The sequence below is a fragment of the Chanodichthys erythropterus genome, chromosome 21, assembly GCF_024489055.1.
Source record: "Chanodichthys erythropterus isolate Z2021 chromosome 21, ASM2448905v1, whole genome shotgun sequence".
NCBI lineage: Eukaryota > Metazoa > Chordata > Actinopteri > Cypriniformes > Xenocyprididae > Chanodichthys > Chanodichthys erythropterus.
In genome coordinates, this window is record NC_090241.1 from 30,522,006 (window position 1) to 30,548,240 (window position 26,235).

The following is a 26,235-nucleotide window of genomic DNA, read 5'->3' on the forward strand; positions in this document are numbered from 1 at the left end:
TAAATATTTTGTAAAATACTGTCATTTTTGATTAAGTGAATGTGTCCTTGCTGAATAAATATATATATTTTTTTTAAAAAACTTAGTGACCCCAAACTTTTGAACTATAGTGCAATCTATCAAATATTATGTTAATATTTAGAATCTTTAAAAATGTAGGAACGTCATTAGCACACAGTATTTTTAGGTTTTAAACAGTAATAAAATAAATAATACTGTCCAAAATTGAGACTTTTTGGAAACTAGCAAGCTTGAATTTGAGGGGAAACTGAGTTTAAAATCATGAACATATTTCTGAGAAAGCTCCAGCATCATGTATCTGTAGACAGCACTTGATTTGTGATTTTGTTATCTAATGCAATAAAACTTGTCTCACCACAGCCAAGGTGGTAACTGAGCTTTTCAGTAAGGCAAAAAGAAAATGTGCTTTTTCCCCTTGTCCTTTCTTCAACCCCTAATGACTGAATAGAGGGTCTATTTTATGCTGGACTCCATCCAATCAAAGACCTCAGACTGATGTGTCATCCTTTTTCCTGCTGCTCCTGTCATCTCTGCTTCGATAACTACAGTTCACTTCAGTAGATATGGATTTACTGGCCTGAATGGACAGTAGTCACTGTTTCCAGTAATTCAGAATGAATGTGAAGAAGTAAAACCATGTTTTAGAGAGGGACTGATCAAAGAGAGGCAACGTGAATGCGTGATGGATGCTAATGTTCTCTTTTATGTTAATGCAGCCTGTGATGTGCTGCAAAGCAATCTCTATAACATTTATACCCCCATCCATCCACCCTAAAACAGCACTCTCTCTTCCCCAGGTTTTTTTGCTCTCTCAAATACGGACATGCTCAAACACATCTATAATGCATCCAGTGTAATGGAAGAATCTTTAATTCATCATATTGAGAATGGCAGATGACTCACTGTTCTTTAATCTTATCTTTCTGTCCTCTTTCCCTCACATACACAATCATTCACACAGCGAGGAGCCCGTGTGTTTGTCTCTGGGCTGCTGTCGGGAAATTCTTACATGCTGAGTGTCTTTGCGGTTTCTTTTAGACTCATAAATTCAGTCAAAATTCACATAAGGAGGTGTGAGTTTGTACCTGGAGGAGGTGCTGCCCTCTGTTGGGTCTGTGTTGCAACTGCAGTGTCTAAACCGAGTTTCCTCTTGGCCTCTAGAACCGGATTTTCGAACTGGGTTCTCTGATTTACGTGACTGAGGAAGACAAGAGAAACTTTGTAAGTACAGCCTATACTTTAATAAGCATAAAAAACAAATATAATCATAACAATATAACACTTACTCAACGTAGTATGTGCCATACTGTGGGTCATCAATCTCCTCCCATCCATATGGAAGTTCTGATGATGAAGGAATGAAAGGATTGTGTTTAAATGCAAATCCACACAAACTAGCGCTTCTGGCTGCTGCAACATTAACAACAGCATGCAAAGTTTTAAAGGGCTCATATCATGAGGAATCACATTTCCTTGATCTTTTGAATGTAAAAATACTCTGACCTTTCAGAGGATGGTCTGTATTTACATAAAGAAGTCTCAGTATCCTGGTTGATCTAAGGCTAAGACAGAGGGTGTAAAATGGTCATAAATTAAATTATGACTATTTTGATTAGAGCAAAAATGTCAGGGTTTTGTTAAAATAATACCAAATTAACATTATATATGGACTTCGGGGGATATATGGACATAATTAAATGAATAAATTACCCATTTGCTACATTCAGAGAGCAAAATATTGAAATTATAATTAAATGAGCAAATTGTGTTTTTGTTTGTTTGTTTATTTGTTTGTGTGTTTGTTTGTTTTTTGGCAGCAGCTATTTGCACTATTTACACCAAGTGAAAATAGCATATTTTCTTAGTGATAGATGCTGTTTAAGTGCAAATAGCTGTAGATGCTATTTACACCAAGTAAAAACAGCAATATATTCTATTTACACTAATTGACAATAGCAGCATTTTCTTAGCAATATGCTATTTACACTATTTGAAAACAGTGATAGATTATATTTACACCATGTAAAAGTATCAGTTCTTTGCAATAAGAGTAAATAGTAATTAGATGCTATCTGTACTTTATATTGGCAGATACTATTTGCACCTCAATATTTTTTTACATTAACAGGATACAATAATATCATAGAGGGTAAATTATTATTTGATAAAATTATTAAATGGATGCAGCCTTATTGGGAGAATAAAAACCCTCCCAACACCTTCCCATAAACCTACCCAATAAATACTTCTACTATTATTAAACACTTGTTAGGCAGTTTATTTTAGAACATTATTTTCATTTTTATTAAAAATAAATGCATTTCTAATGTGATATTTGATGTAAAAACGGAGAAGAGCAAGCTCGGCAAAAGGCAGATTCGAACCCGCATTGATCACGGTAAAAGCCAGGTTTGCGAGCCTTACTCGCTACTGTTGCACCACTTAAGTCATTGAATTCTATGCATCTGTTTAAAACGTGAGTGGCCCAACCAGACATTGGTGGGTGGAGCTAGTGTAAATAGCGTTTGTCAACAAGGGACGCTATTTGCACTTAGTGTAAATAGACACTCCGTATTTTTTTTATAATATATTACATAACATTTAAAGCAATATATCACTACGTTTTTCCAAACATAATATTTTTCTAACTTAATTCTACTTTAAATATATAATCTGTGTTTTTAATATAATTATTTAATAATGGAGAATATCTGTAGGATATTTAAGATGTACTTTACATTTGTAATAAAATATGTATTTTATAATGCTATCCTAAACAAGTGTTTAATAGTGTTTAATAATGTGTAATAAGATTGAAATAAATTCGATTTTATAAGCAAATAAAATAAAATAAAGTAAAATACTCAATGCAAAATACCTCTGACACTCTAGTTTTCATATACTGTACATATTATGTTGCTTGGCATTAATATATAAATAAAGATTGATATATACATTATATTTGAGATATACATACATACATACATATTTTATATATATACATATTATATATATATATATATATATACATATTATATTATATTATATTATATATATATATATATATATATATATATATATATATATATATTGAAGTTATGTGCACAAAAGTTATATAAATTATTAATTGTTAATATAGTAATTATATATTCTACAATAAGATTTTTTAAAGGTGCCATTGAACGTTTTTTTTTTTACAAGATGTAATATAAGTCTAAGGTGTCCCCTGAATGTTAAATATGAATGTCATTTTGAATGTCAAAATACCCCATAGATTTTTTTTTATTAATTTTTTTAACTGCCTATTTTGGGGCATCATTAACTATGCACCGATTCAGGCTGTGGCCCTTTAATTCCTCACGCTTCCCGCCCACGGAGCTCGTGCTTGCCTTAAACAGCATATACAGCATAAAGTTTACACAGCTAATATAACCCTCAAAATGTATCTTTACAAAGTGTTCGTCATGCAACATGTCTAATCGCGCAAGTATGGTATTTATTTGGATGTTTACATTTGATTCTGAACGAGTTTGACAGTGCTCTGTGGCTAAAGCTAACATTACACACTGTTGGAGAGATTTATAAAGAATGAAGATGTGTTTATGCATTAAACAGACTGCAAGTGTTTAAAAATGAAAATAGCAACGGCTCTTGACTCCGTGAATATAGTAATAAACAACAGTAAATTTAACCACATTTAACAGTACATTAGCAACATTTAAAAATTGACAGTAAAGACATTTTTAATGTCAAAATAAATGTTGTTCTTCATTATTCAGACATTTTTTTATATTTTTGATATATTTTTACTAGTGGGTGCAGGACACTATAGTTCATTTATGTAAGTGACCTGACCATGTTTTGTTTGTATTGTCTGACATAATTAAGATTATTTTTTCTGACACAGTTTAACTCTGAGATCTTGTCATATTTTAATACATTTTTTAAACTAATAGTGAACAAACTGAATGAATGAAATGTTCTTCAAGGTGTCATATATATATATATATAAAGATTGCAAAAGATTGCATGTTTTGAATGGAAATAGTTACATAAGCAGGCATTGCAAGCCACTGTGTGTGTGTGCGTGTGTGTGTGTGTGTGTGTGTGTGGATCCCCTCTGCTGTATGTACATTATGCCCAAATGAACTAATGAGGAGAAGAAAAAAAGCTGTTCACGCTACAGAGAGCTTTACACACACTCAATGAAAAGTATTGTGCACCAGTGAGCATACAGGACTTTAAAACTCGCTTAAAAGAGCGGCTACATTTTGTTAGACATCATGTGTGCTTATGTGTGTATGTGAAAAGGCAAGAGGAAGTGAATGCATTCAGATGAGGTTATGCAATCATGCCCTCTGCTATGTGTGCCGGCGTGTGAATGTGGAAGGGTACACACATCTGATTGAATACAATTGAGTTTCTATTTGCATATGCATGTATCTGTCAGGAGTTTGTTTACAGCTTCATGTATGAATGTGTAGATGCGTTGATTCACCTCCATCCTCACACTTTTCAGGGGGCTTGGCTTTTTTGACCAATCGAGGGTCCAACCACGTAGTCGACTTTGTGTTGTGGCTATGAAACAACAAAAGAATATTAAAGACCTGTATTTAGTCCAGTATTTTACAAGAGAACTAAAATTTCAGACCACCTAACACCCAAACTCACCATAATTTTGCTAGACTGTTTTTTTGTTCCTGTTTCATTAAAATAAACTAGGCTGCTACTTTCAGCTAATGAACCTTAATGAACTGACTAATCACTAACAGTTGGACCCAACGTTCAGTGATGCAAGTGATTTACGTTATTGAAGTTTTAAAATTTATGCTACCATAATTAGTTAATTAATTCTTATGAATAGATGAATTAGTTGATTATTTCAATGTTAGTGCTATTTGTCAATTATTTTATTATTTAGGTTTATTTTTTCTGTTGCATTTAGACTAATGTGATGCATCAAAGAAAGTCACACTACAAAGTCTTGGCAGGTCAAAGTGGATGAGTTTTTCAATGGCCTGTAGTTATGAGTCTTATAAACTGAACTGGAAAATGTTTGGAACCACTAAAATATTTATGATTGCAACCCCAAACGCACATACAGAAACAGAACTTTGACTCTGTTCTTTAAAGAGCATCTAGGCCACACTGCGAGCTATATTTATTCTCTTCTGACAGCTCTGCTCTTGACTTTTAAAAGCAACACTACTTTGAGAAAAAGTGAGAAAAACATCAGATATCAGCAAGACGGGGAGAGAAAGTGATAAAGCATGCCGTTTGTGAAAATAGAAATTGGAATACTATGTTGATGGAGTTTGAAATTTGACCTGAATAGAATCTGACAGCAGCGCTATGGAGGGGAAAATGCGCTGCCTGCTAACAAATATTGCTGCCTAAAAAATAAATATTGGACAGCAAATTTAAAACCAGTAAATAAAAACCTTCTGTATAAATATACAATTTACATATGATGTCTTTGCATACTACTACTGCTTCAAAATATTACTTTAAGAGTCTCCGGCAATAAAAAATGAAAACACTCTGCAGAAATACTACAGTGGCATTATTAATGCAAAACAAAACACAAAAACAAACAAAAGAATATCCTGTGGTATTGTGTATAGTGCATTAAATCCCATATGACATTCAGTGGTATGAAAAAAATAATAAACACAGAAACACAGAAAACAATATGCTGTGATATACAGTGTGTCAAATCAAATGGCGTTAAGCAATGTGACAACAATAAAAAAAACTTCAAGGTATACAGTACATTCGGTTCAAGGGTAGACAGACATTTGGTTCAAGGTATCCAAAAGGAAGTCTCTAATGGATATTATTAATATTATATATAATTTAAAGAATTTATAAATAGATTTTTTAAATAATATCAGTGTTGTCAATTGATTAAAAAAATAACTAATTAATTTTTCTGTAATTAATCGCGATTAAAAACATTGGAGTTTTTAATATTTTTATATTGTAATAATTTCACAGTTACTCTCCAAATTAACGGGAATTAACGCATGTTCTAAAGAACTTGCCCAGTCAGTGACATTCTTTTGAGCTCTTTTGTATTGTGTCTTTCCTCTCTTTCTGCATCTCTCTTTCTGTTTTTTCTTCAAATTCTGTCTCCTCGACCGTCATTTGCCCTCTAATGCTGATTGGTTACACGTTTGTAGTTGGTGTTGGCGGATCTGCTGCGCATCTCAAAATTATTACTGAAAATTACACACTGCCATATCTCTAAAATCTCTTGTAACTGAACGTGACGCGACAAGTTATGTAAAATTCACTTTTCTTTGTTAATACTGTACATCCATATTCTCAATACTATGAACAGGCCTTATTTATGAACGCTGTAAACCAGAAGGTGACAGCAACAGACCTCATGCAGTTACTAAAGTCATAAAGGCTAAATCTCTCCTCTTATGGCCACACACTCACTCTATGAAGTAGACCATGCCCGTCTCTGTGTAGGCCATTTCCCAGTTGTACGGCAGGGGCTCCAGGCTGTCGTCTCTGGGTAAGGAGCTCCAGGTGCGGAGCTCCAGTGTCCCACTGCCACCTGCACTGCCTCCCCCACTGGACTGAGTGTAGCTGGGCACAGCTTTCCTCCACTCCTCTGTCCTCTCTACAGAAGGAAAGAAGATTAAAAGCATAATGCAAAACTAAGGCAGGTGAACCATTTGCATGTCAAAGTAGGATGGTGTGCAAGCAAGTTCTTTTCCTGTTTCAGGTACAGTATCTCACAGAAGTGTGTATACCCCTCACATTTTTATAAATATTTTATTATATCTTTACTTGTGACAACACTGAAGAAATGACACTTTGCTATAATGTAAAGCAGTGAGTGTACAGCTTGTATAACAGGGTAAATTTGCTGTCCCCTCAAAATAACTCAACACACAGCCATTAACGTCTAAACCGCTGGCCACAAAAGTAAGTACAACCCTAAGTGAAAATGTCCAAATTGGGCCCAAAATGTCAATATTTTGTGTGGCCACCATTATTTTCCAGCACTGCCTTAACCCTCTTGGGCATGGAGATCACCAGAGCTTCACAGGTTGCTACTGGAGTCCTCTTCCACTCCTCCATGATTACATCACAGAGCTGGTGGATGTTACAGACCTTGCGCTCCTCCACCTTCCATTTGAGGATGCCCCACAGATGCTCAATAGGGTTTAGGTCTGGAGACATGCTTGGCCAGTCCATCACCTTTACCCTCAGCTTCTTTACATTTTACAGTGTACTGCCTTGCTAATTAGTTGAGTTTACTTAGAAAGCTTAAGGAGACCGATTGCCTTCAATTTAGCAGGTAAGTTAACTCATCATTTTGAATTGATAAAACTAGCTACCACACAGTACAGAGTACTTAGAAATCTTGAAGATTGGTAATTCAATTTTACAAATTGAGTACTTTGAGTTCAGTCATGTTAAAAATCTTTTTCACATTATGTAGAAACTGCCTTAAATTTCTCAAGCATTTTTTACTCATAGTTGCAACAATGGACCATACATTTATTTGTATTTATTAAACTGGAGATACTGTTGAAAATAATAAAGTTTGATGTCACCATCATGGTGGAAAGTGTTTGCTTTAGTTGGGCTCTTGACCTTGACTTTTAACATTAGTGTTTCTCTGGCTGTCGTAACTCAGTGTTTGTAAGACACAGCTGTTATGGTGAAAAAAGCCAAGAGAAATGCTGGGATTGATCTATTGCATCTTTCCTGATGATCTCACTGAATACCCACAGATTTAATCCTGAGCTTTATACTTGATCAAAAGTGTGGTTTGTCATTAAAAACAAATAAGTATTTTTTAATAATCAATGAAACTAGAGCAAGAGACGGAGCACTGTTGAAATCATATTTTTAATATGTTAGTCAATAAACATTTTAGACTATATAGACACACAGAGACATCAGGAATCAGCGTATAAATCTCAACAACGGTGACATGCTTCATGCTGCAATGCATGCTGGGAGCCATGGATGAGATTTATACTATGATGTCTCCCAGCATGCATTGCATGTCACCGTTGCTGAGATTTATACGGTGATTATTGATGTCTCTGTGTGTCTATATAGTCCAAAATATGTTGACTAACATATTAAAAATATGATTTCAACAGTGCTCCATCTCTTGCTATAGTTTCATTGATTATTAAAAAATACTTATTTGTTTTTAATGACAAACCACACTTTTGATCAAGTATAAACCTCAGGATTAAATCTGTGGGTATTCAGTGATATCATCAGGAAAGATGCAACAGATCAATCCCAGCATTTCTCTTGGCTTTTTTCACCATAACAGCTGTGTCTTACAAACACTGAGTTACGACAGCCAGAGAAACACTAATGTTAAAAGTCAAGGTCAAGAGCCCAACTAAAGCAAACACTTTCCACCATGATGGTGACATCAAACTTTATTATTTTCAACATTATCTCCAGTTTAATAAATACAAATAAATGTATGGTCCATTGTTGCAACTTTGAGTAAAAAATGCTTGAGAAATTTAAGGCAGTTTCTACATAATGTGAAAAAGATTTTTAACATGACTGAACTAAGTACTCAATTTGTAAAATTGAATTACCAATCCTCAAGATTTCTAAGTACTCTGTACTGTGAGGTAGCTAGTTCTATCAATTCAAAATGATGAGTTAACTTACTTGCTAAATTGAAGGCAAACCCAACAGTTTAATTAAGCTTCTTAAGTAAACTCAACTAATTACATTTTACAGTGTAATCGTCTTAGAGGTGTGTTTGGGGTTGTTATCACGCTGGAATACTGCCCTGCGGCTTCAGTATGTCAGTACATGTTGGCATTCATGGTTCCCTCAATGAACTGTAGCTCCCCAGTGCCGGCAGCACTCATGCAGCCCCAGACCACGACACTCCCACCACCATGCTTGGCTGTAGGCAAGACACACTTGTCTTTGTACTCCTCACCTGGTTGCCGCCACACACGCTTGACACCATCTGAACCAAATAAGTTTATCTTGGTCTCATCAGGCCACAGGATATGGTTCCTTCTGGGTCGACAGCAATGCGGACCAATTCGATGCAGTGTGCGGCGTATGGTCTGAGCAGTGACAGGCTGACCCCCCACACCTTCAACCTCTGCAGCAATGCCGGCAGCATTCATACGTCAGCACGTGCACTCAACTTCTTTGGTCGACCAAGGCAAGGCCTGTTCTGAGTGGAACCTGTCCTGTTAAACCGCTGTATGGACTTGGCCACCGTGCTGCAGCTCAGTTTCAGGGTCTTGGCAATCTTCTTATAGCCTACGCCATCTTTATGTAGAGCAACAATTCTTTTTTTCAGATCCTCAGAGTTCTTTGCCATGAGGTGCCATGTTGAACTTCCAGTGACCAGTATGAGAGAGTGAGAGCAATAACACCAAATTTAACACACCTGCTCCCCATGCACACCTGAGACCTTTTAACACTAACGAGTCACATGACACCGGGGAGAGAAAATGGCTAACTGGGCCCAATTTGGACATTTTCACTTAGGGGTGTACTCACTTTTGTGGCCAGAGGTTTAGACATTAATGGCTGTGTGTTGAGTTATTTTGAGGGGACAGCAAATTTACCCTGTTATACAAGCTGTACACTCACTACTTTACATTGTAGCAAAGTGTCATTTCTTCAGTGTTGTCACATGAAAAGATATAATAAAATATTTACAAAAATGTGAGGGGTATACACACTTCTGTGAGATACTGTACATTGCAGAAAAAAAAAATATATATATAACCACAATTTAACTATATACAGTAGTCAACATTTTAAGAGGATGAAAATCTTACATCAAAGTTGTCCTCAAACTTTCTTCTTAGGACAACTTTGATGAACATTTTTGATCCAATTCAAATGTTGACTACTATATTTTAATTGTTATTAACACAAATTGATTATACATAAATATTTTATTAGTTTAACGAGTGAGTCATTGAATCATTCAGTCAAACGTATTGTTCAAAACGGCTGATTCATTCTTGTACAAAGGAAAGAGTTGTTGGGTCATTCATTAGGCCAATTCATTCAAAAACTCTTTAAAACAATGTGTATTATGAAAAGTGGTGTACAAATAAATTTTGACTTGGCTATTAACATGCAATATGATTTGAGGTATCTTTTCAAGCATTACTAATTTAGAAAACTGCAAGCTCTAATCTGATGGATTCTGCATAAATTTACATCTAAAATCTGAATATTGACTAAATGTACATAATTTGATGCAATAATATGACAGGAGTTAAAATTAAAAAAAAAAAAGGCTACAGCAAAGGAAGAAATGCCCATCGTAACAGCAACTGTCTGTGTTCTTATATATAAAAGCAGTAGTATGTGAGTGCATGCATGATAATTCGCTGCCATTTTCTTGCTCTTTAAACACACTTGAAGTGGCAGAAGCCTTTAAAGCAAATATGACACTATTCTGCGGCAAGGACACTCCCCATTAAAATACTCTTTTAACATGAGCCAAGGGATTACTTACTTCAGTGGATATTCAACAACTATTCCCTCTCCACTAGCTTATGCCAATGCTTGGAGGGAAGACCTCACCAGTCCCAGGAGTCAAACATGACTATACAAACACAACAGCTATTAATTGATAGCAGGAAACAACAGGAAACAACAACTGTGTCAAGGAGGCTAAGAGAAGGCAACCATATTTACAGAAAGATTAAACAAGGGTACTGTAGAGGTACCATGGTATTAGATGGAAATACAATAGTAATCTGATATACTGTATATATAATCAAATTTGGGGGTAACGCATTACACATAAAGCGAGTTACGTATTCAGATTACTTTTTTCTAAGTAACACAGTAAAGTAACGCATTACTTTTACATTTACAAGAAAATATCTAAGTTACTTTTTCAAAATATATAACAAGTTACTTTGTTTTCCCATTTTTTGACTGACATCTCTCCTGTTCCCATGTGCGCTGTGTGAACATGATGGTTATTGTAGTTCTAGACTAACTGTAAGCATGAATTTACTCATCTCACCTGCACAAAAACAGATTCAGTATTCCTCAAAATGAATAAAAACAGTGAAATGCAAAGTCAGAATATGACGCAAACCTGCATTAATTAAACGTTAAATAACAAAAATATACTTTATGTATTTAATATGACTTTATTAACCAATGTCTTTGCTGTTGACCTTCAATGATCCAATTCAACCATACTAATAAGCAAACATGACTTTAGATAAACATTTGTGTCTCATTTTTTGTTGAAGAGTGCTGAACTTTCTTGTCTGAGCTGCGCCCTCTACTGTACAGGTGTGAATTTGCATTTCCTTCAGCCTGAGGCTTATGCATTTCACTTATGATATGAAAGGCCCTTTACATTTGCCAAAAATAGAATAAATCTTTTTGTTATTAAAAAACTAAGAAAGTAATCCCAGCTCAGATGAGAAAAAAGTAATGCAAAAGTAACCCAAATGTAACACATTACTTTCCATAAAAAGTAACACAATTGGTTGACAAATATAATGCAATATTGTAATGCATTACTTGCAAAAGTACTGTAACTTTCCCCAACACTGTATATAATACTGAATGATTACCATATGATTACCATAGAAGCATGGATTAAATAGAAGGTATTTCAAAGAAAATCACAGAATTAGCATGTACCATTTAGCCTACACATACATAAATAGTTTACTGGCCAACAATATTTCTACCAGGCCATAAAACTATAATCTGCACAATTTGTATTAACAACATATTTTCTCTTCCTGTGACAATATTTAACAGTTTTGTCCACAAAACTTTGGCATTACCATAGCACTATTTGCCATATATTTGGCCCAAAGTTGCTCAGATCTTTATTCCTGCCCATTTCTCCTGAATCCGACACATTGATTTACGAGAACTGTTTTTTTATATATATATATATATATATATATATATATATATATATATATATATATATATATATATATATATATATATATATATATATATATATATATATATAAATAATGGTGCAATGCAATGGTGTTCTGAAATGAGGAGGCACATTATTTATTTATTTATTAATCAATGTAAATTCATGTGCATTACTACAGCATTTCTACATTCATTCCAAAATAATAACTAAAGGCAATAATAATTTAAACAATACATTTTATTTATGTATTGATGTTTTTCTTTTTAATTGTCAGGTTATTTTGGATCATCAGTCATGCTCCGTAAACACCGTCTGTCACAGACACAAACTGTATTTTTAACTTCACCAAGCTGATTGCACTAAAAAAAATGCAGTCATCATGATTTCAGCCCATTTCAAGTTTGATTTTGACTTGACAAAGCAGTGATATCTAACTGGGTGATCTGTTTACTTTTCAGTTAGTCTTCAGATTGACGCCATCATTCATTCAAACTGACACGTGGAACGTGCACATTAACAAGAGGCGGGATTTATCGCACAAACCAATCATATCCAATAATAACCAAATACATCCAATCATAGCGCGATGGAGTCATTGCCTCCTCTCATGTGACTTTCCCCCATTCATTCTCAATTACCCCCCACAAAACCCACCGCACTCCGGGGGTTTAATGATTTTCTTTGGTTTTCTATGAGTGAAAAGGGAGGCATGACTCCTGCTGTAACTTTACCTGCGGGTGTCGCTGTTGGGCAGTGTTACTTTAGAAATAAGCGTGACTTGCGTTCTTTTCAATGTCATAATTTGTAATATTTGTGTTGTTTAATATGTAATATGGATTATTTTCTCATCCTATTTTTTTGAGGAGGCACTGCCTCCCTTCCCTTGCCGAGGAAACACCCTGAAATATATGCTTGTTTTTGTTACGATGCCACAAAATTGCCTTGGTATTTTATGTTGTTGAAACTCGAGGCCTGAAAGTTTAATTCAGTATATATTTCTTTATATTTCTTATATAAACCTGTATATAAAAACACAGCTAATATGCAAACAGATATACATAACATAAGAATAGTATGAGTACATACATAATTTAAGGCGAAAAAATACTGAGGGTATAAGCTTGGTTCCTCCTGGGGACACTTGAGGCTTATACTGTATAAAGTCAAAATCAAGGGTTAAAAGCTAAAGCCCTGTAAACATCTAAACGGCTCATTTATGTTTAAAGCAGATCGGCACCAGGGTCATGGACATGAAACACGCATTAACCAAGCCATTATGGAGCAATGTGACTCGCTTACCAACTGCAACTCTGAAGTACTGCAGTATACAAATAGAGCATAAATTTCAGGCCGTAAGCCTTGAAAGCACAACCGCTGATCTCAAAAGGATTATAAGGTTATACTGTGAACTAATGAGAGCATGTGAGCAGAGGGTTTGGCTCTTTTTTCAGCAAAGCTTGCCTCTCGGTGCTGAGTTCTCCTTGAGTAAAGGACAAGGTTCTTATCTGAGAGATCATGTAAGGCCTCAGACTGATCATCTGCACATGAGTGAAGCAGACTGCAGGTTAAAGCCTCAAGCACACAGCAAGTTTGGTAAAAATTGCTGTCTGAGACAAATTTCAGGAATATTAAAGATTACTTTCTTGTAGGGCAAAATCGGCAGTCTTTCATCACTTCATTTGACATGATCCCCGATGGCCAATCGTCTTTGCGATGAATCTTAATTTCCAATAAAGTTCTGACAGTTTCAGATATTTTGGGTCAAAGTCCCGCAGTATGACTACTTCAGATAAAGAACAGATAGCAGCACAGCAAATGAAGTAAAATACAATATAAATATTAGATGAAAACGAAGATGAAAATTAAGTTTTAAGTAGTACGTTTTGCCATAAAAATGATGCACAGTCTCTATCAGTATGGGTGACTAATTTTTAGACCAAAATCTATCTCTGCAGTCATACAGATTGTGGTTAACACAAGCACACACACATTAAAGTCTGTACACTGACCTGGGATGCCATTTGGGAGCTGTGGCCGTTCCTCATCCTCTTCCTCCTCAGGGACCACGCTGTCCTTGCGGTCCATCTTACTGACAGAGGTGGTTCGCTTTCGTTGGACTTCGGAGCCATAATCCTCCTCAAACAGAACCTGGTCGACCAGGTCAGGCTGAACCAAGTTGGGCTCCGCAGGAGGTTTGGGAGTGCCATAGAAGTTACCTAAAGAAATAAGGATCGCTTTGTTTAAAGACAATAAAACTCATTTTGATTCATCGCATCTTTATATAAGTCATAAAAATAGATACTCGTGAGGGTTCATGTAACGTTTTTGCTACATAAGCTTTGATTTAACAAGCCACAAACCTTGATAGTTTGATGAAACAGCTGATTCGGTAACACTGAGACAGGAGCTGCCTGCAAATCTACATCTTTATCGCTACCTCTGCTTTCTTCCTCAGTTCCAGCTTTCTCAAAAACCGAGATCTAGGTGTCGACTATCCAATATGCAGTGTGAAATGTTATACTTTCCATTCAGTGGTGCCTTGAAAGTAATTACACTCACCACTGGATTCAGTAATGAAACTTTTCCCACTATCTTCTCATGCAAAATTCCGTTCATTAATATGCATCAGAAACAATGGTACAGCCAATCAGTGGAGCAGCATAATGCATTTAAATTAATTTCTAATTTGATGGTACATGTCAATGTGTGTGTACGTGTGTGTATGTGTGTGTACGTGTGTGTGTGTGTGCGCTTCATTATTCCCTCTTGATGTAAGACTAAAGAAATCACTCTCAGTATGATTAGATTCAGTCAATGGAAAGGCATCTTTTCAAATCAACCGTTCAACCTTCACCAATTATACACAGATTAATTTAAATTATCCAAATTTGTTGTTTTGTTTCTTCGCTCCCTTCATCCTGAAAATAAATATGCTGCCCCTAGAAATCATTAGTGTCTGTTTAAGGGGAAAAAAACAGCTTTTTAAGGTCACATATTCATCTTTTGCCAATGTAAAATATAATCCTTGCAATCAGTCGAAAGATTAATCCTCTCCTTTTTAGATTGTAAATTCTAAAGAGTTTAATTATCAAATAGAAACTGAAACCATGTGGGAATAGGCTTTTTCACAAGCAATTAACTACTGTTGACAACTTCGCTTACCTCTCATGAATATGCAGTGATGAATATTCACTCCTTCCCTCTCTGTCTCTCTTCATTATACAAATGAGATTTCCTGCTATCCAGTGTCACAGTGTAAGGAAACTTTTTTTGCTGCTACCATAACATTTATTATACATTATATGCATCATCATGCGAAAACAGCATGTTAATAGTCTCACTGAGAGAGACATTTGAAAATCGGGATAAATTCCGGTCCAGTTTGCAGCTTATAATGGTGGAGCTGCAAAATTAGAAATGGAGGATGCCTGAACAGCATTTAAAACAACCAACCACAGTTGAACTATGACATGAAGTGGCAAGCAACCCTACATTTCTTCTTTTTTTTTTAATCTGGTCTTGAAGAGTATTCGCATAATTTCACATATTCACATAAATGCAGTCAGTTATGTTTTAAGTGAATGTAAACAGTTGAGAAAGAAAATGCATGTGTAACAGAATAATGAATCCAGGTCTTAAAGTGACAGCAGCCTAATACACCTGCTGCAAAATTACGAAATAATATTAAAAACATCTATAGTATATGACAGATTTCCCCCATGGTATCGTCAAAATTGTGGCCGTGAAAATGCTGAGTGGCTAGAAACTTTAGAAAACCACTAGCCACAGTGGCTGGTGAGCAAAAAAGTTAATGCCAAGCCCTGCTCACATGACATTGCAATTCTTCGCTATCACTAAATGTTATTATTTTCATGTGTTTTAAAGCCTTGCCAGTTAACCTATTTGCACTCTGTTCTAACATAAGCTTTCTGAACGTGTACACCCAAAGTGCACACACACTATAAGTCTATCACAAGTTCTCTTTCGCATCTTATTGTGCTTAAACTGTCAAATACACACAAGGATTACATAAACAATCATTTATATCTAAAGTGAATGTAAATAGTTCAGATATGTGTCAGTATATTAGATCCACGCATTCGGTCTTAAAGTGACAGCAGTCTAAAAAACCTACTGCTGTCTGTATAATTAATGTTAATCAAACAACAAAATACAAAGAGAAAATCACTCACTGCTCTTGACTGAATAACTTCAATAGTTTAATAAGAATCAGTGTATATTTAATTCATACAGTAAAGTCTATGTAGTGTTTTATTTTTACATGTATTCAGTTTTTTGCTTGAATGCTACAGTTAAGCACACCTACTGGAGCTGAAAAAAATAAATCACTGTTCATTTTATTTGTACCTTATATCGTATTTGTCCTATTTTTTATTTTTAATAACAAAGATAAAATCATTTTAAAAAATAAAATGAAATAAGATTTGACCTATGCTCTGTCATTGTTTTTCTTTTTTATTTTGTTACCTTGTAAGGCTATATTTTTTTAAAATAGGGAAATTAGTTTGCTCAGTGACTTGCAAAATAGTGACATGAAAAGAAAATGTCATAAGATCGTGGATTGTGATCCTGTGTGAAAAAAATCATGATATGATATTTTTGCCATATCGCCCACCCCTAGCTGTAACCCTGATTAATCAACACATATGCACTCAGCTAACCATGACAGAATCATGAAGGTATGTGCTACTCTCAGTATCTGAGCAGATTTACAGCATCATCTGTCACCAGTGATCTGCAGAGACCCATATAATCAAGGATATAACAAGGTGAATGTTGTCCCAGCGTTCTCTTAATAATGTCAAAAATATTTTGGTTCACGTAAAGTGTAGCTATAACATCAAAATAGATATTGGAATATGGACAGATTACAGAGGTTTATAGGCTTTACACAGCATAAGTGGACCAAAGTAGCACAGATATTGCCTACATTTCATGAAATATATACTAAAATTCTGCAAATTCATTTAGAAAAACACCTAAATGAATATTTATTTGGGAGAATCTCACAAAAATTGCAAAGAAATGTCATATTTCACCCCATAAATCAAAAGAAAAAATGTACTTTTATTAAACAAAATTAAGAATATTTTAAGATTAAGATTTGTTTGCATTATTTGCATATTTTAATAAGTACATTTAAACTGTTGTTATAATATGAAAAATATTAATTTTTTATTTTATATATGTGTCCAGACAGATTTTTTTTCCTCATGTATTATTGTAAATAATGTCACCAAACAATTTATGTGCCCTAAAAATAGACAAGTTTCTTAATCCAACGTCTTTATTATTTATAAACAGACTCAAGATGATTTTTCTTTTACTCTGTCATTCAATGAGAACTATTCCAAGTGAGCAGAGAACATCTATCCATTTACTGGACTAAAAATGGTGTTGATATGTGAGTCAACAGGCAATAAGTGCAGTGAATTGTGCCAAAGTCTATTCATGTTTACAGATCGCCCCCATTGAGATTCTCTATGTCTGTGTGCTTTCAACAAACACTAAATCTTTATTGATCAGGATCAACTCTTAATTCAACCAAGCTTGCTTAGACAGGATTACATTAAAAGCTGCCTTGAGGGTTGTAAATTTATCCACACTGCAGGAATGAGGGAATCAGAAAGGAAAAGAATCTGTTTGCTATTGCTCAAGCATGACCACATCAAGACATTTGATGTTGTAAATCTACATAACGCTGCATCAAAAGTAAAATGTCATATCGTTCTTGTTCTCCAGTTAATATGTTGTAAAACCGGATTGTGACTGGGGGTGAACTATACTTTTAAGGAACAGTCTGCTGAGATTAGAAAACCCCTGTGTGTTTGCATGCATGCGTGTGTGTCCTAGGATCAGAAAGTCTCCCTCTTCGAGAACAGAGCACATATGGGCAATTCTTACTGGCATGGCTGCCTGTCCCAGCACGCTTTGCCTGGCATGAGTACGGTCCCACAGTCAACATGGGGCCACAGTGAATGCACTCGCCTGGCACGCTATCTGTCTCTCAGGACATTCAAACCCACTAGACTACAGAGGGGAGGACAAACACACAACACTTTTATGCTTTTCATTAATGAAGGAAAAAGAAAGTGCTCTAAAAAATAAATTATATATAGTACCATTCATAAGATTTTTAATGTTCTTTTTTAAAAAGTCCACCAAGGCATGCATTTATTTGAATACAGTAAATTTAAAAGAACACTTTTTTTTATTTTTATTTTTTTATTATCAGTTTAAAATATTTATTCATGTGATAAATTTTCAACATCATAACTCCAGCCTTCAGTGTCACATGATTCTTCTGAAATCATTCTAATATGCTGATTTGGTGCTCAGGAAACTTGTTATTATTTCTTACTATTATCTATATCGAAAAAAGTTGTAATTTGGTAGAAACCAAGATACTTTTTTAAGGATTCTTTGATGAATAGAAAGTTCAAAAGAACATTTATTTGAAATATAAATCTTTTGTAACATTAAACGTGAACAAAAATAATTGATATAACTTTTGTGTAAATAGCTTCAATATTATATATATATAATATTTTTTTTTTTACAAATGGTCAGTGAAAAAACGTGAATATGTATATATACAAACATGATTCCAAAAATGTTGGGACACTGTACAAATTGTGAATAAAAAAGGAATGCAATAATTTACAAATCTCATAAACTTATATTTTATTCACAATAGAATATAGTTATCAAATGTTGAAAGTGAGACATTTTGAAATGTCATGCCAAATACTCATTTTGGATTTCATGAGAGCTACACATTCCAAAAAAGTTGGGACAGGTAGCAATAAGAGGCCAGAAAAATTAAATATACATATAAGGAACAGCTGGAGGACCAATTTGCAACTTATTAGGTCAATTGGCAACATGATTGGGTATAAAAAGAGCCTCTCAGAGTGGCAGTGTCTCTCAGAAGTCAAGATGGGCAGAGGATCACCAATTCCCCCAATGCTGCGGCGAAAAATAGTGGAGCAATATCAGGTTCTCAGTTTCTCAGAGAAAAATTGCAAAGAGTTTGAAGTTATCATCATCTACAGTGCATAATATCATCCAAAGATTCAGAGAATCTGGAACAATCTCTGTGCGTAAGGGTCAAGGCCGTAAAACCATACTGGATGCCCGTGATCTTCGGGCCCTTAGACGGCACTGCATCACATACAGGAATGCTACTGTAATGGAAATCACAACATGGGCTCAGGAATACTGTCAGCGAATACAATCCACCGTGCCATTCGCCGCTGCCGGCTAAAACTCTGTAGGTCAAAAAAGAAGCCATATCTAAACATGATCCAGAAGCGCAGGTGTTTTCTCTGGGCAAAGGCTCATTTAAAATGGACTGTGGCAAAGTGGAAAACTGTTCTGTGGTCAGACAAATCCAAATTTGAAGTTCTTTTTAGAAAACTGGGACGCCATGTCATCCGGACTAAAGAGGACAAGGACAACCCAAGTTGTCATCAGCGCTCAGTTCAGAAGCCTGCATCTTTGATGGTATGGGGTTGCATGAGTGTGTGTGGCATGGGCAGCTTACACATCTGGAAAGGCACCATCAATGCTGAAAGGTATATCCAAGTTCTAGAACAACATATGCTCCCATCCAGACGTCGTCTCTTTCAGGGAAGACCTTGCATTTTCCAACATGACAATGCCAGACCACATACTGCATCAATTACAACATCATGGCTGTGTAGAAAAAGGATCCGGGTACTGAAATGGCCAACCTGCAGTCCAGATCTTTCACCCATAGGAAACATTTGGTGCATCATAAAGAGGAAGATGCGACAAAGAAGACCTAAGACAGTTGAGCAACTAGAAGCCTGTATTAGACAAGAATGTGACAACATTCCTGTTCCTAAACTAGAGCAACTTGTCTCCTCAGTCCCCAGATGTTTGCAGACTGTTATAAAAAGAAGAGGGGATGCCACACAGTGGTAAACATGGCCTTGTCCCAACTATTTTGAGATGTGTTGATGCCATGAAATTTAAAATCAACTTATTTTTCCCTTAAAATGATGCATTTTCTCAGTTTAAACATTTGATATGTCATCTATGTTGTATTCTGAATAAAATATTGAAATTTGAAACTTCCAAATCATTGCATTCTGTTTTTATTCACAATTTGTACAGTGTCCCAACTTTTTTGGAATCGGGTTTGTACTTTCATTGGCCATTTGATTTTTTTTTTTTTTATTATTTTTTTTTTACTCTATTTGAGGAAAGTGCCATTACAGGGTACAGGGTCTTCCTTATGTGTACTTTTTCAGGAGTTTACCCCAAGCTCTGCAAAGCTTGTTTGCATGGTGTAAACCTGTGCTAACTGACTCACTGCCTGTAAGATTTGGAGGCTAAATCCATCATACAGTACATTTTTGAGGCTGCACTGTCATGAAATTCTTTTTGGACAAAATGAATGCCTAGAGGTGTTGGTGACAGAGTTTACTTCAGTCAAGTAAAAAACACAACTATCAAATGTTAACACTAAATGTGCATTTCCAGAAATACCAGTGTTGCAGCATAAGAATAGTGATTAAGTTTTAGTTAAGCTTAGATTTTACGCTTTGGTTCTTGTAAATAAAAAATAGGAATTTCAATAGGAATTAGTTCACCTGTTATATAGTATACCAAGTAGACTTGGAAAAGAACTAGCACCTTTTCAACAAGCCACATGATCTGAGGTATCATTCATGTCCATGGTTTGGGATGTTTGTATGAAGACCATCAGTACAGAGATTGTGTTTCATACCATCATATGTTCCGCTCTCCAGCAGTAATCCACTCTCTTCCAGGATGCGAAAATCCCCCACGCTGATAAAATTATAGTCCACTCCTGGAACCTCCCCATCTCTGGGCAACCGGGTGGTACCTTCCAGTAAAACAAACACAATTAGTGACAGTAAACTAGTTCTGGTGAGAATATCCTACACCCACAATGCCCTTTGCTGCAAACTTTGTGTCTGTCTAAACACAGACTCAGATTGACCAAAATTAAATTTTGATTCCCTGGCTGCATTTCAGAATTTCCTTTGAGAACAAGTCCACTCTATTTAGAACTGTAAATAGAACTGATCCCAAACTCCCATAGATAAGATCTGGAAACTGGGATTCTGAAACTCGAACTGTGAAACTGAATGGATTACACAGAAAACTAGCAAAAAAATAAAAGAGGGTTTTTGGCAATTTGCAAGGCTTTAAAGGATGAAAAATTACATGCTTTAACATAATTACTATGAAAACGGTTTGGGTATACACACAGAGAGGTACAGTACTTATTAGCCAAACTGAGTAGAACAAGAACATATTATCTTGTGTTATTTAGTGTGTTATTCAAGCATAGTGTAGTCACAGATTGCTTTATTCACAAGGGAGATGGTGACACAGAAGTGGAAAGTGTGCACAGACTGTAAAATGAGATTCAGTCTCTGAAGCATTTGGCACGTTTTAAAACTGTATGTCTACAGTGTTGTAATCTAAAAAAATACTATATTTTCACTCTTCGGTTTCTCAGCCCAGTCACCATTGACTTGCCCTAATGTTGTACCAAACTTATATTCATTTCTCTCTTCAGTTAGGCAAAAAAGTAGATATTTTGCAAAATGTTCAAGCTGATCTATAAGCCTAGGTGGAGGGTGAACCAACTCCATGGTAAGGCTAAGGAGATGCACTTCCCCTTTAAAAACACATTTAGATTTCCTTGAAATAGTTTCGTGTTAAACCAACAGATCCAACGTGCACAACCAACAGATCACAGCATAAACAGTCCCAATAAATGATTTATTAAAGCGTCCACGTTCATAAACCACTGTTAATTTTAACAGAAAAGTAAGCATACATGCGGGATTTAGCATGACAGAAAGTGCACAAAGAGCTCTCCCTTTATAATCACTAAAAAGCTGACACTCATCTTAGTTCATCGCAATCTCACAAAGTTCTGTTATAATCAATGAAGCTGACTGTACATTGAATCTCCTATTTACATAACTGTTTGTTATAATGAGAGGATTTGAAAGTATGCAGAACTCAGAATCCACTCAAAATGCTGGAGTTTTTGTTCGGTGCTAACTTAAATACCTCTGATTGGCCATTGCGTTCAACAGATCTGGTTCAACAGATATGGTTGTTATTGGCTACATTGCTCAACGCTGCAAAAACATGTTTTAAACCTCTGACGTTCTCCAGAGTTTCGGCAATATGCTATTATTATGGAGAAAACTGATCTTACACCAGCATCTGCTAACACACACACACATATACATATATATATATATATATATATATATATATATATATATATATATATATATATATATATATATATATATATATATATATTATATATATTATATATATATATATATTATATATATTATATATATATATATATATATATATATATGAACAACACTCATATGATTTGGAAAAACATAATGAGAGTTTTGGGTGAACTATTTTTATAATTAAATCAAATGCATGCAAGCTTTTTCACCCCTGAACCAAAATAAAAATGTTAATTCTGTGTGTTTAAGCCTGCGTGAGTGTGTTTGCTCAAAAAATATCAAATAGAAACAGTACATGTTTGGACCTAATTTCAGAGGTGGGTTGTTTAGCAGCAAAATCCTCATAAGAGACATCCGAGGGTGGCATTTCTTGCGAATAAAAGGCCAAAAATAAAAGATGACATTTCTCGGCTCTGTTCGTGTGTGTGCTAGGAAATGCCACCAGGCTCTACTGTCATTTGAAGGACATTTACATTAGATCCAGCAAAGTGAAATGCCAGAGTCAAGTGTCTGCGGAGACTTGACTCTAACTTAAGAGCAAATAATATTAAAAACGGGCTCCTTCACATTTTCCTTGGATAGCAACTGTGTAAATGCCACAAGAAGAGGGAACTGGAACAGCAGCACTGGTTATAGATATGTGAATATATACTGGCAAGGTTAAAAGAGGTTAACTTGTTCAACATCCAAAATATAATGATAGAGAAAGGGAGTAGAGGAGATGTTCCTGCTTTTGTTCTGTTGCACAACTTTTCCAGCCATTTTCCACTTTCCACTTTGCTTCCCCATGTGAAATCAAATTATTTTATTAGGTTAAAATTATTTCATATGTAATGCATCGTGCTGCTCACGTGAACAGCGTCGGCCAATACAGAGTAGAAGAGGAAATTTGTTTTTGTTTTTTAGTTTGTTTGTTTGTTTTTTCACACAAAAAGTATTCTCATCGCTTCATAACATTAAGGTTAAACCAGTCACGTTGACTATTTTAACGGTGTCTTTACTACTTCTCTGGACCTTGAATGTGGTCATTTTGTTGCTTTCTATGGGAGATAAAAAAACCCTCTTGGATTTCATCAAAAATATATAAATTTGTGTTCCGAAGATGAATCTTATCCATTTGGAACGACATGAGGGTGAGTAATTAATGACAAAAAATTCACTTTTGGGTGAACTAACCCTTTAACGTAGTGGCTAAGTTCATGGCCACAGGTCAGTTTAAAATGATGTGAACAATCAGTGAATTTGACTGTCTTTAAATTCTCATTGTTTAACGAATACCTACATCAGAGAATGTTAAACTATTCGTGACTTTTAGTTGCATAATGCAACGCCTCTTCCACAAACCCTTGTGTATTTCCCTTTACGCCCTTGCAACATAAGAAATGAAAGCATTTGCAGCGCTCTCTGACGCAGTGGAAACTCTGGTGCGCCCAAAGACTTATAAACAAAGCCTGTGATGCGGCAGGTTGTGAGCGGGTTACGTAATAACAGCCAGTTACATCTTAGTTGGCCTCTGAAGTCAGTTTAATCACAGGCCAGATCTGAAGGAGGTCCGCAGATCCCCCGGGCGACCACCTGCTCCAGCAGCATTCTGGTGGAGACGGGATATGAGTGGCACCTTAGGCTGCTCTTTATTCCTCTCCATCAGAGGAGCTTTTAAGAACTTTTGTTCATGGCTCCATAAAGCAGCTTTGTGACTGCAAACACCGGAGGGTCTCTTTTCCTCCAACTCTCTTTTTCCTGTATACTTTTCGGACTTTTCCCTCATTTCTTCTCTTCTTTACTCTGCCGTTTCAGGCTCTTCTTCTTAATTTACTGACTAAGGTAAAGAGAGAAAAGAGAAAGAGAGAGTAACTAGGCCAAGCACAGAAGGACAAGAGAAGACAATGCTATGCTTAAATTGGCATCCAGTGGAAGCTCTTTTTGTCATTTTATGTTAATTTGGATTGTCTCAAGCCTGATAATTTTCCATAAACATCAAAGAGTAATATTTCATTCTTATGGGGGAATTATTTATAATTATTTCTTTGGTTTTAAACTTCAACGGATTTAGAAATAAAAACAAAAATGCGTTAATCAGAAAGTCTATTATTAGACAGTTCGACAGCTGGGATATAAAAGCTGTCTACATTTATTGCCAGTGATAAAATGCATAGCTAAACAGTCTTCGATGGCTGTATTTCAAGTTGTTTAAATGGGTCACTTTCCACTTATAATATCAGATAAAGTTTATTTTTTTCAACCATTTTCTATTCTTTCACCATTAAAAGTTAACAGGTCGTTTTTTTTATGCTGTGTCTTTAAGATGTTTACGCAGACGGCCTCTTTACGTGATGTGAGTATTGACGTTTTGCTGCGTTTTTACTCGGGAGCTGCGTGTTTGCTGTCAAGTCTAATATGGTTTGCACCGCCCCAGGCTGCCTTCAGTAAAAGCCTCTTAGCAATAGTCTTCACTAGATTGTGACAGGTTCACAAACAAATCGGCACTGGAATGTGCCACGCAAACTGGTGATAATCGTGATGATCATGGATCTTTAAAAATAAACGTTTGCTGCTCATTTCTAACACTGAAATCCTTCAGAAGGATATTTAGAGTGAGAAACAGCTCGAGGTATGGACGGACTTCTAGTGTTTAGTAAAAATGATCAGAGAGTATTCATTTAGCAGAACATTTACTATACTCCAAAGCATAATCTATATCTTATGATATAGATCTTCTAATATTATATAGACTACTGTTTAAAGGTTTGAGGTCAGTAAGATTTTTTTAAAATATATTATGTACTTTTATTCAGAAAGGATACATTAAATTGATCAAAAGTGACAGTAAAGGCATGTATAATGTCACAAATGATTTTATTTATTTATTTATTTATTTATTTATTTAAGCTGCTGTCCGTAACTTTTTTTGTGTTCAAAATTTACAAAAAATGATATAATGAGAATGTACAACATGAATCCATTTTCCAAACCGTGTTATTGTCTTACCCTGAATTATTATGGTACACTTATAACAAGTGTTTATATTCGGACTATTTCAGACCGGATTGGTAGGACCCGCCGCAGAGAATCACAGTAGCTCCGGCTACAATGTTCTTTCGCAATACGCTTGCAGTTCTGTTTATTAACCGCTAGAGGGCCAAAAATCATGGACTGCAGCTTTAAATAAATGCTGTTCTTTTGAACTTCTATTCATCAAAGAATCCTGAAAAAAATGTAGCAGTTTCCATACAAAATATTAAGCAACACAATGGTTTTCAACATTGATAATAATCATAAATGTTTCTTGAACACCAAATCAGAATATTGGAATGATTTCTGATGGAACATGTGACACTGTGACACTATATCAGATCATAGCACAGGTAGTATGTGAATAAGACGCAGAATTTCTGCGATGAAATACCACTTGCTAAAGCATCGTAGTTAATTCACCCCTCAGAGTGTTTTTTGACACATTTGTCACTGTCACTTATCAAATTAGACTAAATAGGGAATAACGAACTAGCTGAATAAGAAACTAATGAGCAGTGTGCTACAGCTTGGTGAAGAAACAGGCTCTCAGAAACCCACTCCACAACTCTCCAGAGAAACAGCAAACATCTCATGTGGCGCATCAAAGAGGAGAGCTGGCGGTGTGCTGCAGAGGGCCAGACCAACAGGAGAGGAGAGGCTCTGTCTTCCCAACTAATAGACACACCAGTGTGATAACTGGCCAAAGCATTCACTCCAAACACCAAATGAGAAAAGACTGAGAGGTAAGATGAGATAATACGACTGCCAGATAAAGATGTAGAGGACATGTGTACTTAAATGCTCTTATGTTTCATGATAAGCATCCAAAAGCATCCAAAAATGAAAATTCTGTCCAAGCAGAATTTACATTTTTGGGTGAAGAATCCCTAATGTGTGTGTGTGTGTATAATATTGTGTAAAACAATGTTTAAAATCAATAAGTAGTAAATTAAGTGGACTTAAAAGTTA

The 26,235-nt window shown here is 35.4% G+C and overlaps 1 protein-coding gene across 1 annotated transcript in view; it reads right to left on the bottom strand.

The window, feature by feature from the left end:
* The window catches only part of LOC137010937 (novel protein similar to human membrane-associated guanylate kinase-related (MAGI-3) (MAGI-3)), a 138,353-nt gene that overhangs the window by 19,411 nt on the left and 92,707 nt on the right, over positions 1–26,235 (bottom strand). The window contains exons 3-8 of the mRNA XM_067373406.1: positions 20,721–20,840; positions 13,951–14,157; positions 6,469–6,655; positions 4,520–4,599; positions 1,308–1,365; positions 1,107–1,219 (exon numbers count right to left, since the gene is read on the bottom strand). Coding sequence (XP_067229507.1) covers positions 1,107–1,219; positions 1,308–1,365; positions 4,520–4,599; positions 6,469–6,655; positions 13,951–14,157; positions 20,721–20,840 — 765 coding nt within the window. The remainder of the gene's footprint in view (positions 1–1,106; positions 1,220–1,307; positions 1,366–4,519; positions 4,600–6,468; positions 6,656–13,950; positions 14,158–20,720; positions 20,841–26,235) is intronic.